Source organism: Lactuca virosa, chromosome 3 (assembly GCF_052849685.1).
Source record: "Lactuca virosa cultivar CGN04683 chromosome 3, Lactuca_virosa_CGN04683_v6, whole genome shotgun sequence".
Taxonomy (NCBI): Eukaryota; Viridiplantae; Streptophyta; class Magnoliopsida; order Asterales; family Asteraceae; genus Lactuca; species Lactuca virosa.
In genome coordinates, this window is record NC_136428.1 from 284,136,665 (window position 1) to 284,152,514 (window position 15,850).

The 15,850-nt window shown below is 36.2% G+C and overlaps 1 protein-coding gene across 1 annotated transcript; it reads left to right on the forward strand.

Annotated features, from left to right (window-relative positions):
• The first annotated feature begins 10,922 nt into the window (after nucleotides 1-10,922).
• On the forward strand, nucleotides 10,923-11,402 carry LOC145164637 (uncharacterized). Its single transcript, XM_079083348.1, has one exon. It carries the CDS (start codon nucleotides 10,923-10,925, stop codon nucleotides 11,400-11,402), a length of 480 nt encoding a protein of 159 aa, XP_078939474.1.
• Nucleotides 11,403-15,850: the final 4,448 nt, after the last annotated feature.

The window sequence follows — 15,850 nt, forward strand, 5'->3', positions numbered from 1 at the left end:
TAAAGGTGCAAACTTTATGCCATTGAAGCCCCCATGCAAGCTCTAAGGTGTTGTTATGGCCTTTTGTGCCCCAAAAGGCCATGCATGGAAGGAAAGTGTGAGGCTTTACGTGTTCTTTTGGTATCTAGGACCTAGATCTGGGTTTTCATGCTTTGGTTTGGAGTGATAAGGTTGTTGGACAAAGATCTATATCCTAAAAGAACTAGGGTTCTAGCTAAACCCATTAAGAAGGGATATTAATGCGTAAAGTTGGAAACATTACCCGTTGGATTTGGAGAGTAGAGGCTTAATCTGTTAAGATGGCCAAACAGACAGAGGAAATCGTCGAGTCCATAGAGGAACTCGACGAGTTGGGTTATGTTGTCCCGTTTTAGCTTATGGTAGGACTCGACGAGTCGGTCAAGGGACTCGACGAGTTGATTCGATAAATCGCAATTATGAGTAACCAGGGAACTCGACGACTCAGGAGGTGACTCAACGAGTTAGATCGCGATTTCAGGATTCTAGGACTCGACGAGTTGATGGAGCAACTCGGCGAGTTGGGTCAACCAGAAGGTTGACTTTGATCAATGTGTTGACTCTGACCAGGAGTAAAATGGTCATTTTACCCTAAGGAGGATTATTAGGTTTTAACTAAATGTTATTGTGATATTAAAAGACGGGGAGTCGTTGGAGCAGCCGTCGAAGATTCCTCACTCGAGATTTCAGCAGTCAGCTTTGCGAGGTGATTTTCCTTCAGTAAGAACGGGTCTAAGGCACCAAGGCCGACACGTATATGTGATATGTTAGTAGCTAAGTGTGGGCGGGGCCCGAATCTCATAGTAGCTGAGTGTGGGCGGGGCCCGAATCTTTTAGTATTATTTTAGTATAGATAAGTGACTGCTTGATAGGAGTAGATATACTTGTTGTCTGTGTGATACTTATATGCATGTTAGTAGCGGAGTGTGGGCGGGGCCTGAATCTCCTAGACAGCGAAGTGTGGGCGGCGCCCGAATCTCCTAGAAAGCGGAGTGTGGGCGGGGCCCAAATATCCATGAGAGTGGGCGGGGCCCGTATCTCCTAGTTGCATGTTATATGTATAGTATGTGGTACTTTGAGTAGACTCACTAAGCTTCGTGCTTACAGTTTTCATTTTTGGTTTCAGGTACTTCCACTAGCAAGGGGAAGAGCTCGGGATGACTGCATGACACATACCACAGTTTTTAGCCTGGGATATTTAGACTCTGATGTTTTGTCACACTATTTTGATACAGTATTTTGATATGATGTTTTGGGGATACATGACTTGTGATTTCATTATGATGTTGATGAATTATGGTTTGATTAAATGATTTTTAAAACGAAAATTTTGGACCGAATTTTTGGGATGTTTCAAACTCCATTATTCAATTCGTATTCTTCTAGAACTCTGAGGTGCTCTGAATCCAATTCACGGATGAATGGCCATTATCTTCTCAATTTCACATCCTTACAAACCACCCTATCTGCCTACACAATCTTTAAAAAGATTTTTTTTATTTACATAGCGATATGGTGTAATAATTAAACTGTAATATAAATGAATATCTTAAAGCGTACCATTAACAACTCTAAAGGGTTTGTATAATAATACTTTTTGTCAAATGATCTCCATTTTAGTTTTCTGTCTCCAAACAACCTATCATATAGCCACACCAATCTATAGTCTTCCAGTAAACAACTTTTATTAGTTTTCTAATAAAAGAAGTATTGGATGATCCATTCATCTCCGTATCTACAAATTTGTTTATGAAAAGAGTTATTAAATTCGGCCTGAAGTTGTTGTTTGCTTTATTGGTTGTACTTATCCTTTTGAGATAGTTGTTGTTATTGAACTTCTCTCTGTTTTATTGTTCTTTCCATTCCTTATATTTGTATCATCCTAATAATCAAGGTATAAATTTTCATTTTTGAGATCAATCCTAAACCCTAAGCGTTCACAAATCATAATTTCCAAAAGTCATAAACATGAATAAGAGTATCCCAAAATCATAATCTCATAAAAATCCAAGATGATGTGCACGATCAAGCCTTCGCTTTGCCCCAATCATCTGAAGTACTTGAAACATAAAACTGAAACTATAAGCCAAATCTTAGTGAGTTCCCCCAAAGTACCATCACACCACATATAACATATACAATCATGCATGTTGGGTCTAATCAGTCATCAAACTAGAATACCCTCAGTTCCACAACTATCGGGTTGGATTACCTCCGACCCAATCAATACTCATACTGGAATACTCTCGGGTCCACAGTTATCGGGCTGGATTATCCCCGACCCAATCAACCATCGAACTAGAATGCCTCGGCCCAATCATTCATCAGACTGAATGCCAATATGCAACGGGTCCGAACAATCATCAGATTGGTATACCCTCGGGTCCACATTTATCGAGCTGAATTACCCCTGGTATGTTGGCTCAGACACATAGCAGTAAAGCCTCAACCTAGAATTCATACTATGTCGACATATACAACAGATAAACATATAACCAGTCAACAGATAAATAGGCAGATCTACAAATCACTACCGTATAGCAATATCATATATACCATGATACATATCTAATAAATCACTACAACATAATAACATCCTATATACCAGGATACAGATCTAACAGATCACTACAACATAACAACATCCTATATACCTGGATACAGATCTAACAGATCGCTACAGAATCACAACATCCTATATACCAGGATATATAATCTAGTGGGCCGACATTGGAACATTCGAACCAGAAGTACAATGAGGAAAACTCACCTCTCAGTCTGACAAAATCGTTGAACAACACGTTGCTATGGATACCAACTCTATAGGTCACCTATACAACAAACAGTGACCAAATCTCAAACAATAGCTCAAAATACCCAAAATGCCCTTAAGTCAAACTTGTTCAACCCATGGTCAAAGTCAATGTCAAAAAGTCAAAGATTTCCTTTTGGGTTGCGTACACCCAACATACTCCCCTCTACGCCCAGCGTAGAGGGTGCCTTGCAAGATTGCGAGCTTGAACCCTGGTACGCGCAACGTACCTCCAAGTATGCCCAATGTACTAGAGTTGAAGCCACACCTTTCCATTAAGCTCTTGTTCCATTAAGCAAAGACACCAAACTTCAGATCCTGGTAAAATGGGACGTCTTAATGGATAAAGTCTTTGACTTTATCCATTTTCATGCATTCAAGAGGGTGAAAACTTAAATCCTTGGTCCAAAAGTCACCCAAAACTCCCAAACTCTTGCATGGCTTAGTGAGAGTGTCTAAGGTCTCATTTTGATGAATCTAGAAGCTCAAAACTACAAAAAAAAACTACATTTCAAGGGTGTGGAGTAGCTCATACTCCATTAGACTATGTTATGGGACCAAAAATGCATACAACTTCCAAATGAAGGTTTATACCTCCAAATGAAGCTTGAGGGCAAGATACTACTGGATCCAAAGTTCCTTAAGCCTCCAAGATGATTTCCTTTCCTTCGTCTTCCTTCAAGAACACCACAAAGCACACTTTCAAGCTCAAAATGCACACACAAGGGAATTAGGGTTTGTTTGGGACGAAAATGGGGATGAAGGCTGATGAATGAAGGGGCCTCAAAGATCTAATGATGTTTAAATAGGTTCCAAACCCTAAAAATTAGGGTTTAGGTCTTCACTACGTATGCCCATCGTACATAGAGTATGCCCAATGTACTTAATCAGATCCACGCTCTTCATTTACATGCCACTTGGGACCAATTTGCAAACGTATTACATAATAAAGGTCAAGAATGTAAATTACCAAGACCTCCATTTGATCCACTAATTGTCCAAAATCCTGAAATAAGAACTTCTCGAAATAGCATGTTACAATATTCTTCATCATCAATAGCACATTTAGAAAGTCTATTCAATTCTACATTGCCTAATGATATTCCAAGCATTACATAGATTGTTTCCCTGTCTATTAATAACCTCCTACTTTCTAGTGTGATAGAAAAAGTTTCCTCATGGAATTTGTCAACATAGTAGTATATAAGGTGTAATTGTAATGTTTTCCTTTGAATATTCAACAAACCACCAAATCCATTATCTATTAACAATATCATTTGCTCATTAGATAATTATTTGACTGCTAGGTATAAAGAATTTGGTGACATTCTTATGCTATTTTTGTGAAAATGATTAGAATCTAGTTTCTTTGATTGATTCAATGGTTTACTTACCTTACTTTTTTTTTAATCTCGTTCAATTTGTCGCTAACCATGTCTTTGAACTGTGTCATCAACATCATGAGTCCATTCATGTATTTTCTTCCTTTATTTCTTCTTTAACAATGAGCACTGAAAATAATATATTTTCTTCCATAAAATTCCAAGAACGTATTCATAATAGAAACAATTTAGATTAACAGATACGTATTAAAAAGTTATAATCAACATTTTCTAAAGATGAAATAATAAAATACAAATTATGTTCATGAACGGTTGTTCTTTCAAGCACATAACAACAAAAGTACTTTGATTTCTGGATGGATTTACAAAATCGTCGTCCTCAAATGCATATTGGTGATGTATTCTTATTTGAAAATTTGCTTTTGAACATCTTCTTCTTCAAACTTGAATTGAGTATTCTCCTTTGCATTTTTCTCACCAAAATGCAATGATACTTCTTATAATCGATAGAGTTTGATAACCAATTTCAAATGTTTTTGAAAATAACTGGCTATTCACGAATCAAAATTTCAAAATAATATCTCTCACACAAAAATATTCAAACGTAGTTTGCAAGATTTTTGGTATCATAACTGTTTAATGATACAGTTTTCATTAATAAGAATGTGCTTTTACTATAATACACTTCCATGAATATTACAGTTTTAATTTCAATTTATTTCCTTGATTAATTCTCTAATTATATGATTCATTGATTAGTCCAATCTGACGATCTAAACTAGTTCCTTTGTATCTAAATAAACTATTTCTCAATTGATATATATATATATATATATATATATATATATATATATATATATATATATATTCTCTAATTATATGATTCGTTGATTAGTCCAATCTGATGGTCTAAACTAGTTTCTTTGTATCCAAAGAAACTATTTCTCAATTGAAATATATATATATATATATATATATATATATATATATATATATAACTTATTTACATAAAAAAATATATATACTTACACGTCCTGTTTGTATTTTAAAACAAGAGCTATTTCGTTATATACACATTTTACATATGTATATAGTCTAAAACTTAAAATTACATTTTTAATAGAGATATCTTTGTTAGAAGTATAATTATGTTTTTAAAAATATAAATATATTTTTCAAACTACAAATACATACTTTTAAATTCTTAAAGCAAAAAATATGTTTTTTTTGTTTTTTTTTATGATTTTTAGAAATTTAAATACTTATGTATACTTCTAAAATGTGTTTATACTTCTAAAATGATATTTTAATGTTTAATAACGAATAAATTGGCAATTAACATGTATAAAAATATAACATTTAAAAAATAAACATGAATTTTTTTAAATATTTTTTCATTTATAAATCGTTTTTTCTGCGTTAATTTCAATATATATATAGTGAGGTTCAATAGAGAACCATAATTAACAAAGAACCAACGAACCAATCGTGAGCTTCGGAAATCATAATAATCAACGACCAAGGAAATAGATGTACACATGTACATTGGACGCACACACATCGGATTATACAAAAAAACACACCTCTTTTTTTCGTTTGAAATTTTTTTTAGGCCACATTTTTTATCGAAAAAAAAAATTAAATATACCGTTGTTCTCGATTTTTCGTCCTCTTTACATAGAGATCCATGATGATATATAAAAAACAACAATTTTTCCAAAAAAACTCACTTCATTTTGTTAATTTTTTCAATATTTAAGTTTATTTTAATAAAAAAACTAATTATACCAAAAAATATTAATTTTTTATAATCTATTAATAAACATCAACACCGACTAGAAAAAAAAACTTCGATCAGTGTAGATTCACACTGTGAATCTAAACTATAAATATTTTAATTTTTAACATTCACAATGTGAAAAAACTCTATCAGTTCAGATTCACATTGTGAATCTGACTTGCTATTATACACACTATGAATCTAAAAAGGTTCACAAAAAAAAAACATCAATCAGTGTAGATTCACACTGTGAATCTAAACTGTAAATATTTTAATTTTTAACATTTACAATGTGAAAAAGCTCGATCAGTTCAAATTCACATTATGAATCTGACTTACTATTATGCACGCTATGAATCTGAGAAAGTTCACAATGTGAATCTGAACAAGTTCAGAATATGAATCTGAACTGAAATATCGTTCTTTTTTTTACATGAATATGAATGCATGTTTAAAAAGTACAAAAGAGCATCAATTTTGATATATTCATTAATTTTTTTCTATAAAAAAATAGACCTTAACTTTTGAACAAAGAAAATAAAGTGAGTTTTTTTCGAAAAAAAAATCGTTTTTTATATATCATCATGGATCTCTTTGGAAACAGGACGAAAAATCGTGAACAACGATATACTCGGTTTTTTTCGATAAAAAACATGGCCTAAAAAAATTTTAAACGAAAAAAAGGAAGTGAGTTTTTTTATAATCCTGGTGCATGTGCGTCCATTGTAAAAGTCTATAACCCTTCTTTTTGTCGTTGATCACTTTAAATTTCGACGTTTTGGATTGGTTCATTGGTTCCTTAATTAATAATGGTTCTCTATTGAACTTTTCTATATATATATATATATATATATATATATATATATATATATATATATATATATATATATATATATATATAAAGGAATTGCAAAGTGAAATGTTCTTGCGAATTTTATTTAATGATAATTCGGAAATTGTGATAAGTGGTAACAAGTATAAAAAAATAAAAGACAAAATTGCAAAATGGTCCCTATGGTTGACAAATTTATGTGCTTTTGGTCCAAAACGAAATGTTGGTGCAACATTGGTCCAAAATTGGATCTTTCTATTGTTTTTGGTCCCTCACACTAACTTCCGTCCATATGTGCCATTACTTGCAATAAAGACGAGGGTATTTTCGTCTTTCCACCTCTATGTCCGCCATATTAAAGTATATACACAGTTAGAGTTAATGACATTTCACTCTCTACCCACTAAATCCACTTTCTTGATAAAAAAATCAAAATCCTAATTGTTCCTTAAACTCTTGCATCTGATCATCAAATTCAATCGCAAGTTCGAATCGAGCAGCATGCTCCAAATGTGGGAAATCAGGCCAAGAAATAAGGGTTTTGATGCAATCCGGATTTACGGTAACGTACTTTGTTTCTTATATTTGTTTGAAACAATAAAAAGTTTTTACAATCAGTATAAAGTAATGTTTTTTTTGGTTTGGTTCATCATTTTTCACAGAAGGATATCCCACCATGTTCACTATTGAGCTCCGTCACGGAGGGAGGTTCACAAAATTCCCAGGGATAAGCTACATTGAAGGAAAATTAGACCACGTGGACCTGTTAGACATGGATGAGTTCTATGTGCATGAGTTGGACGAGGTGATGCTAAAGCTTGGTTATAAGGTATCAACAGTCATTTACTACCACTATCAACTGCCAAATGGAGATTTGGAGTTTGTTCTTAGAGCTCTAGGGAATGATGTTGATGTACTTAGTCTTGCACAGTACATTGAACATAATAAGATCTTCAAGGTATACACTGAACATAATGAAACTAAGTTACTTACATACTTTATGTCTCCAAGCGTTAAACCTAGGGTCATAATTAAGGAAATAGCAGATGATGTGCCCATACCAAAATCAAATTCACCAGTGGTTGATTTGCATCCAGTAAATCAAAACCAGGAAGAGGTCCCAAATCTTGAATTGAGTTTGGTGAGGTATGAGACAGAATACAATAAGAATAGGAGATTGTAGTTAGTTGAAGGGAATAAATCATGTAGTAAGAAATTATGTTTCAACTTGGAACACGCTGCAAATATTGGTGATCAAGATGCACATGTTGAAATTGGTAATCAAGGTGCATCTATTGGTGATCAAGATACAAAAGTTCATGATCAAGATACAAAAGTTCATGATCAAGGTGTAACTATTGGTGATCAAGATACAGAAGTTCATGATCAAGGTGAAACTCTTGCTGATCTAGAAGCAAATATAGAAGTGTTTGATACCTTTTATGACCAGTCATTTGAATTTGAAGACTTTGATCCTTTCTTTAGGCAATATACTTTTAATGAACTTAATGATCACAGTATGGGAGTTGGCGCAGGACTTGGTGAAAGTCAATTTGAAAGTGAAGGAGTTGATGAAGGACTTGGTGAAGGGGGTAGTGAAGGGAGTCAGGAAGATAGTGACTTTCATAAAGATGAAGAAAATTATGTAAGTGATGTTGAGGTGGACACGAGTGATTTCTCTATGATTGTTGATCTAGATGTTGAGTATGTTGACAGAGGAAAGGGTGTTGAGGGTATTAAAGAAAATGTTGATATTGAAAATATTGAATATGTTGATGTAATTGACAATGATGAGTAGGACTCCTTAGGTGAAGATATTGATAATGAGAGGAGGAAAGCAATATTAAAACAGTTGGTAAAGGAGAAGAAATGCTCTCTTGGTGAAGTCTATGCATTTACTTTTCAAGTGGGCCAAAAGTATAAAAGTAAAAAGGGAATTAAGGACAAAGTCAACAAACTTGCCATTGAAACTAGAAGGAATCTTGCTTTCAAGAAAAACGACAAAGCGAGGCTTAGGGTTGTGTGTAAAGGTAATGTACCTGATGTAAATGCAAGTAGGGTAGGTAAGGGTAATAAAGTGAATTGCTCTTGGTCAATACAGACTTCAAGGTCAAAAGATAGTGATTATTGGTATGTGAAAACTTTACTGGACAATCATACTTGTGTTCAAACTAGAAAACTTAGGGTTTGCACTGTGAAGTATATATCCATAGAAATCTTAGACTTGGTCGAGTCTAACCCTACAGTACCCCTTCGAAGCATTCAAGACCAAGTTTAAATGAGGCTTCAAGTTGGTGTGTCCATACACAAAGTGTAGAGGGAAAAAGCAACAACTACAAAGTAGGTGACCGGTGACTACACAAAGCAATATGAGGTGTTAAGAGATTATCTTCTGGAAGTACAAGCAACTAATGTCGATACAACCGTCAAGCTTGAGGTTGTTAATAAGCCTAATAGTGTTAGAGAAACAAGGCAGTTTAAAAGGGTGTATGTTTGCTTAGGGGCATTGAAGAAAGGGTTTAAAGCAGGGTTAAGACATATTCTCGGACTAGATGGTGCTTTTATGAAAGGGCCATTTCCAGGCCAAGTACTCACTGCAGTTGGATTGGATTCAAATAATGGCATATGCCTAGTGGCATATGTCATTGTTGAGATTGAAAATTTGAGTAGCTGAAAATGGTTTCTAGAATGCTTAGGAGATGACTTAGAGTTGTATTCAAATTCTAACTTTACTTTCATGAGTGATAGAAAAAAGGTACTATTTTCTTCTTTTTGTATAACTAATTGTTCATTTGTTAACCATTTGTATGACTAATTATGTGGGATAATCTTTTACAGGGACTCTTACATGTTATTGCACAACTATACCCACAAGCTGAGCATCGGTTCTGTCTAAGGCATATTTATGAAAATATGAGGAAAAATGGAAACCAAAGAGTATAAATATCAGTTATGGCAATGTGCAACAACAACAACAGTACCAGAATTTGAACACTGCATCAATGAACTTAGTCGGTTTGATAAGCATGCTTTTGAATGGTTGAATAGAATCTAAAATTCAGACAATATTTGTTGGGCACGAAAGTTATAATCTTTTCTGATCACGCAACTATTCGGTACCTTTTGGCCAAAAAAGACTCAAAGCCAAGGTTGATTAGATGGATTTTGCTGCTACAGGAATTTGATATAGAGATCAGGGACAAAAGTGGGAGAGAAAATTTGTTAGCTGATCATTTGAGCAGACTCACTCCACCTGTTGACCCGACACCGATCTGTGAAACATTTCCTGACGAGCATCTATTCGCTGTTCAGAACCCTCCTTGGTTTGCTGATATAGTGAACTATTTGGTCTCCAGAGAACTCCCTTCAGATCTCACCCGAGCCCAGAAAGATAAAATAAAGAAGGAGGCGAAAAGATATGTCTGGGACGAGCCGTATTTATGGAAACACTGTGATGATCAGGTGATCAGAAGATGTGTGCCCCAAGATGAAGTCAAGTCAATTCTGAATTTCTGCCATTCAGAAGCTTGTGGAGGGCATTATGGTCCACAACGAAGCGCACGCAAGGTCTTGGACAACGATCTTTATTGGCCTCATATTTTTCGTGACTCCTTTCTATTTTTCAAAACTTGTGAAAGGTGCCAAATGACTGGGTCCTTGACATCTCGTAATCAAATGCCACTTACTCCAATCTTAGTATGTGAAATCTTTGACGTTTGGGGTATAGATTTCATGGGTCCGTTTCCGCCATCTTTTGGGTTTGTGTACATATTACTTGTTGTGGATTACGTGTCCAAATGGGTCGAGGCAAAAGCTACAGGAACAGACGATGCCAAGGTTGTGGTTGATTTTGTCAAGACAAATATATTTGCTAGGTTTGGGACACCAAAAGCCATTATTAGTGATCGGGGTACACATTTCTGTAACCGCACCCTTGAAGCACTCCTCAAGAAATATGGTGTCACACATCGGGTATCCACAACATATCACCCGCAAACCAACGGGCAGGCTGAAGCTTCAAACAAATAGATCAAGGGAATTATAGAGAAAACCATCAATCCAGTCAAGAAAGAATGAAGTATTCGATTGGATGACGCGTTATGGGCTCACCGGACAGCATACAAAACTTCTATCGGTATGTCACCATATCGAATTGTTTTTGGTAAACCTTGTCGATTACCGGTTGAATTGGAGCATCGAGCATATTGGGCTGTCAAAAACTTGAATATGAGCATGGATGAAGATGGTAAGAAAAGAAGATTGGATATTCAAGAGTTAGAAGAAATTTGGAATGATGCTTACGAGAACGAAGCAATCTATAAGGAGAAGACGAAAGCGTTTCTCGACAAGATGATCTCGCGAAAGGTATTCACTACCGGTCAAAAGGTACTCTTATATCACTCTCGTTTCAAACTTATTTATGGTAAATTGAGGTCTCGTTGGGTGGGACCTTTTGTTGTTACTAACGTGTTTGATCATGGTGCTATAGAAATTAAGAGTGAACAAACAGGAAAGATTTTTAAGGTAAATGGTCATCGTCTCAAACCATTTTACGAAGGGTTTCAAGTTACAAATGAAGAAGTGGAGGTAGTCGAGGTCCCGACTTACTGCAATTGAGGAAACCAAGTAACAATGTCGAGCCAACGACAGTAAAAACGGGCAGCTTACCGGGAGGCAACCCGGACGTTTGTTTTAGTTTCTTTTTTTTTTGCAACTTCTTTTCAATTTTTGTGTGCTTTTGGCTACTTAGGTCGTCCCTTTTTAACTGAATCGTGTTTTTAAAATAAGAAGGAACAGATAGAATTTGAAAAAAGTTGAAAAATGCAGTTTTTGTGGAACCTGTGATCGCAAGTCCAGTCTATGCGATCGCAGGGTAAGTGTTTTTGGTCGCAGAAGCTCATCGAGGTATTTTTGCTACGATTTTTGACAAAAAAAGGGTCCATGCGATCGCAGGTATGCCCTATGCGATCGCATGTATAAAATTTTTACCTCAATTGTACCTCGACCCTTAAAAGAACGAAACCTAGAATTATAGCACAACCTGCAATCGCAGGTTTTATAAATGTGATCGCATGTATTGGTTTTATTACATCTGCCACATCTTTGAACGTTAAACGAGCTGCTGAATTTTTTTTTAAAACCTGTGATCGCAGGTTATAAACATGCGATCGCATGTATCAAGTTTTTTTCATTTTACCGTTACCTGCCTCGAGAAAAACGCCAACGTCAATTTTTTTAAAACCTGCGATCGCAGGTTCTTTCTTTGCGGTCGCAGGTTACGTTTTTACTATAAATATCGGTCGCAGACCTCATTTGTAACCACCACACTTCGAAAATTCTCTCTGGATTCCACTAGTTTTCGAATTCTTTCACCAAAAATCACTCAAATCGCTCATTTTTCATCAAAATCAAGCAAATAAGGTATCAATTTCTTCTGTTTTACTCCTACAACATCTTTACGCTAACGCAATCATATTTTCACGGTTGAAATTCTCCAAAAATCTCATTTTGTTCATTTGAAATTTGAATTTTTGTGAGTTTCTTTTTCAGATCTACGCTCCGTTAGTAATCCGCAGGCCACAAAAAGTAGAAACGTTTGCCCACGACGCAATTCAGAAGAGATTCATCCGGACGAAATTTCAAAAATCAAAAATTTTCCGGCACGAAAAATATACTGTTGCTCAGCGCACAGTCAGGTATTTTCGTTCTGAAACTAAATTTTTGGTTTTGTTAAATATTTGTGCGGGCTTGCGTATCCGCTTTGGGAGTAGTTAGAAATAATTATTTTTGCTTGATTATTTTTTTACCTGGAAATTGTGCCTACCTTGTCCCACTTTTGACTTGAAAAATGCCCCCTAGACCATCCCGTTCACGCAGACAGGCTGACGCTCCAGAGCAGTCATACACTGTCCAGGTAGACAATGTCACCGCGGATTTAGGTTCACAGGCTGCACTCGACTGTTACCAGCGACTTCTCGACCGTGAGATTTTGCCACAAGTCTGGGCCCCTAGCCGCACACTAATGCGGGAACTCCATATTTATGATGGGGTTCACGCTCTTTTTGCCAATATTGGTTGGGAGCGCCTATTATCTGCAGATTTTTCCACTTGTCCCTTATTGACCCGAGAGTTTTTAGCTACGCTGAGTGAGGTCAATCATGAGGGAAACTTTGCTTTTCGCATTTTTAGCACCCCTCACACTATTCACGTGGACCAGTTATGTACTTTCTTCCATACCCCCATCACCAGTTTATCCCAGCCCACCCCTGCTTTTGACGTACGCGAGTTTTGGTACTCCATTACCGGTTTGGAGTTTTACGATTCATCCCAATCCGTCCAGACCAGTATTGTGCACCATGTTCTCAAAATTGCATTGAAAATTATATGCAATATTATTTATGCACAGCTTGAGACTACAAAAGCCGACAAAGCCGAGCTTTTTCTTTTGTGGTGCATGATCACCGGGTCGCACCGCCCGCATATTGGTGATATTATCATCAAACGTTTCCACAGAGTTATAGCCCTTCGCACCGGCGGTGCAATTCGTTGTGGTGGTCTGATTTCTGTCATTGCCCGCTCCCTCGCGGCGCAACATGTCCCAAGGTACACCTTCTTTACGAGTGACACCTTTAGTTTGACCCTGCAGAACCTTCAGGCAATGCACATGCTAAGTACAGCCCTAGGTGGGTATGTTTGGATGCAGGGTCGATCCACTTATTTCAAGGTCACTGGTCCTGATGTCATCGCCCTCGCTGACCCCATTAGCGAGACAGTGTGGGTTCTTCCGTCAAACCTTCCACCAACTCTTCGACCACGTAGGTCACAGCAGTCCCCGCGTCCACATTCTGATCGACCATCTTCGTCCACTATGCACCCAGATTACGCAAACGTCATACCTATCTCCTTTAGCCAGCCTGATCCCATGCAGACTGACTTTCAGGATCAGCCCCTACCCACCCATCCATCTCACCCTGACCCCAACTCCCCATTCACTTACCAACATTATCTTGACCTCCGTCAGGATATTGCTTCTCTTCAGCAGACTATGACTGGTCTCCGCCTTGATTATCAGCTTTATAGCTCTTAGGTTACCGACTATCGTGACGAGCTCTTAGGTTTGTGCGACAATTTCACCGATTTTCGCGACGATTTCTTCCGTCGCTTTACACCACCGTCCGAATAGTTGTCTTCCACTCCTCCTTAAACATTAAGGACAATGCTTAATTTTAAGCTTGGGGAGGGGATTTCCTGTCTTTTTATAAGAAGTTTTTATTTTGTCATTTTTATTTTAAAAATCCAAAAAAATTAAAAAGTTTTAAAAATCCAAAAAAAAGTAAAAAAGTTTAAAAAATCCAAAAAGATTTTTCATTTATGTTTTTATTTGTCATTTTATTTCTTCCTAGTTTTTTTTAAAAATATTTTCATTTTGTTGCATTTTGCATTTGCATGATTTCAATATATATATATATATATATATATATATATATATATATATATATATATATATATATATATATATATATATATATATATATATATATATATATATATACGAGATGATGACATTCTTTACATACGATAGCTCCATGAAGTGGGATATTCAGAAATGAAAATGAAAAAAATCCGAAGCGGCCTGATTGTTATTGGAAGTGTAGAATCAGCTGTCATAATCAGGGGACCAAAACACCGTGATTCGAGACCCCAGCTTTAGATAATAATAAAAATGAAGTACCGAACCGTTCTTGTGGGCGGTAATAACAGCTTTAGGATGATTTGCTTTTGAATGTTTAAAAGGAAACTTGATTGACAACTCTGGACCCACAAAACATGACCCTATTTGTTGACACGCATTACCCCTCGCGGTAACAGAGAGCTTAAGTATTAGATCCACACAGTTAAGAAAGAAGAAAGGGTAAAACGTTATATCTAGTACGCAAATCAAGAAGTTCAAGCGCTCAATTGAAGAAATTTCACGAAATTCCAAAAAAAAAAGAGATTGAAGAAATCAAGCTCAAAACGAAGTATAAATCAAAATTCAATCAAGTTAGAAGCCGTTCCAAAGTTACATCCGGCGAATAAAGAACTGTGTTATATGATACTTGTGGCTCTCGAAAAAGTGAAAGCATAGAGCTCGGGCTCCTACGGGGGTTGGCCCTTGCTGCTTCGGCGAAAGCTGATTTGGTCATGCGGGTTCTTAAGGATGCGTCGATCCTGATTCTTACTTATCTAGTCTTAAGACATGAGATCCGGACTATGTTATTTTCGCTCATAAGGCTAATTAAGGTATGAAGTTTCAATAAAACTATGGTTGGATTATTGTGTTACACCGTTTCGTGGTCTTCCTCACTTTGGGAGTCTGTGATACATGAAAGATAGGAGGATGGTTGCTTAGGTGTTAGTGATTGGAGCCCATTATCGATGTAAAGTCTGATCGTATAATTAAAAAAATATAAAATTAAAAAATTAAAAAAGAAGCATGTTTTCATTTTAGTTGTTCGTTTCTCATTTGCATATTATTTTTGTTCATTGTTCATTTTCTTTATCTTTCCATGCATATTTTATGTTTAGCTTTGGTAGTTCTTATTATTTAGGTTTTCGTTTTTTTTAGTTGATGTGTGTCAAGGTTGTCCCGTTATTGCCCTTAGCCTCAATTCCGTTTCCAAAGTTATATTTTCCTTACTCGAGGGCAAGTAAGGTCTAAGATTGGGGAGGTTTGTTAGATGCATTTTATATGCATCTTTTAGCACAATTTCCTACGTATTTCATTATAAAAAGCTAACTAACTTCCGATTATTCTTATGTATTTCGTGTTTCATGATTATTTTAAAGAATGCCCGTACTGCTCACGTTTGTTATGATTTTTCAGGGTAATTTGGAGCACATGGATGATTGCGCGAGTTCGAGATGCGTTTGTGGATGCTTTGGAGCTAAACTGGAGTCTAGAGCAAGGAAGGATGCCGGTAAATGATCAAGAACTGCTTGGAAGGAGGAACGACAAACAAATGAGCCGAAAAGCAGTATATGCGATCGCACCTTGTGTACATGCGATCGCAGGTTTGGTCGCA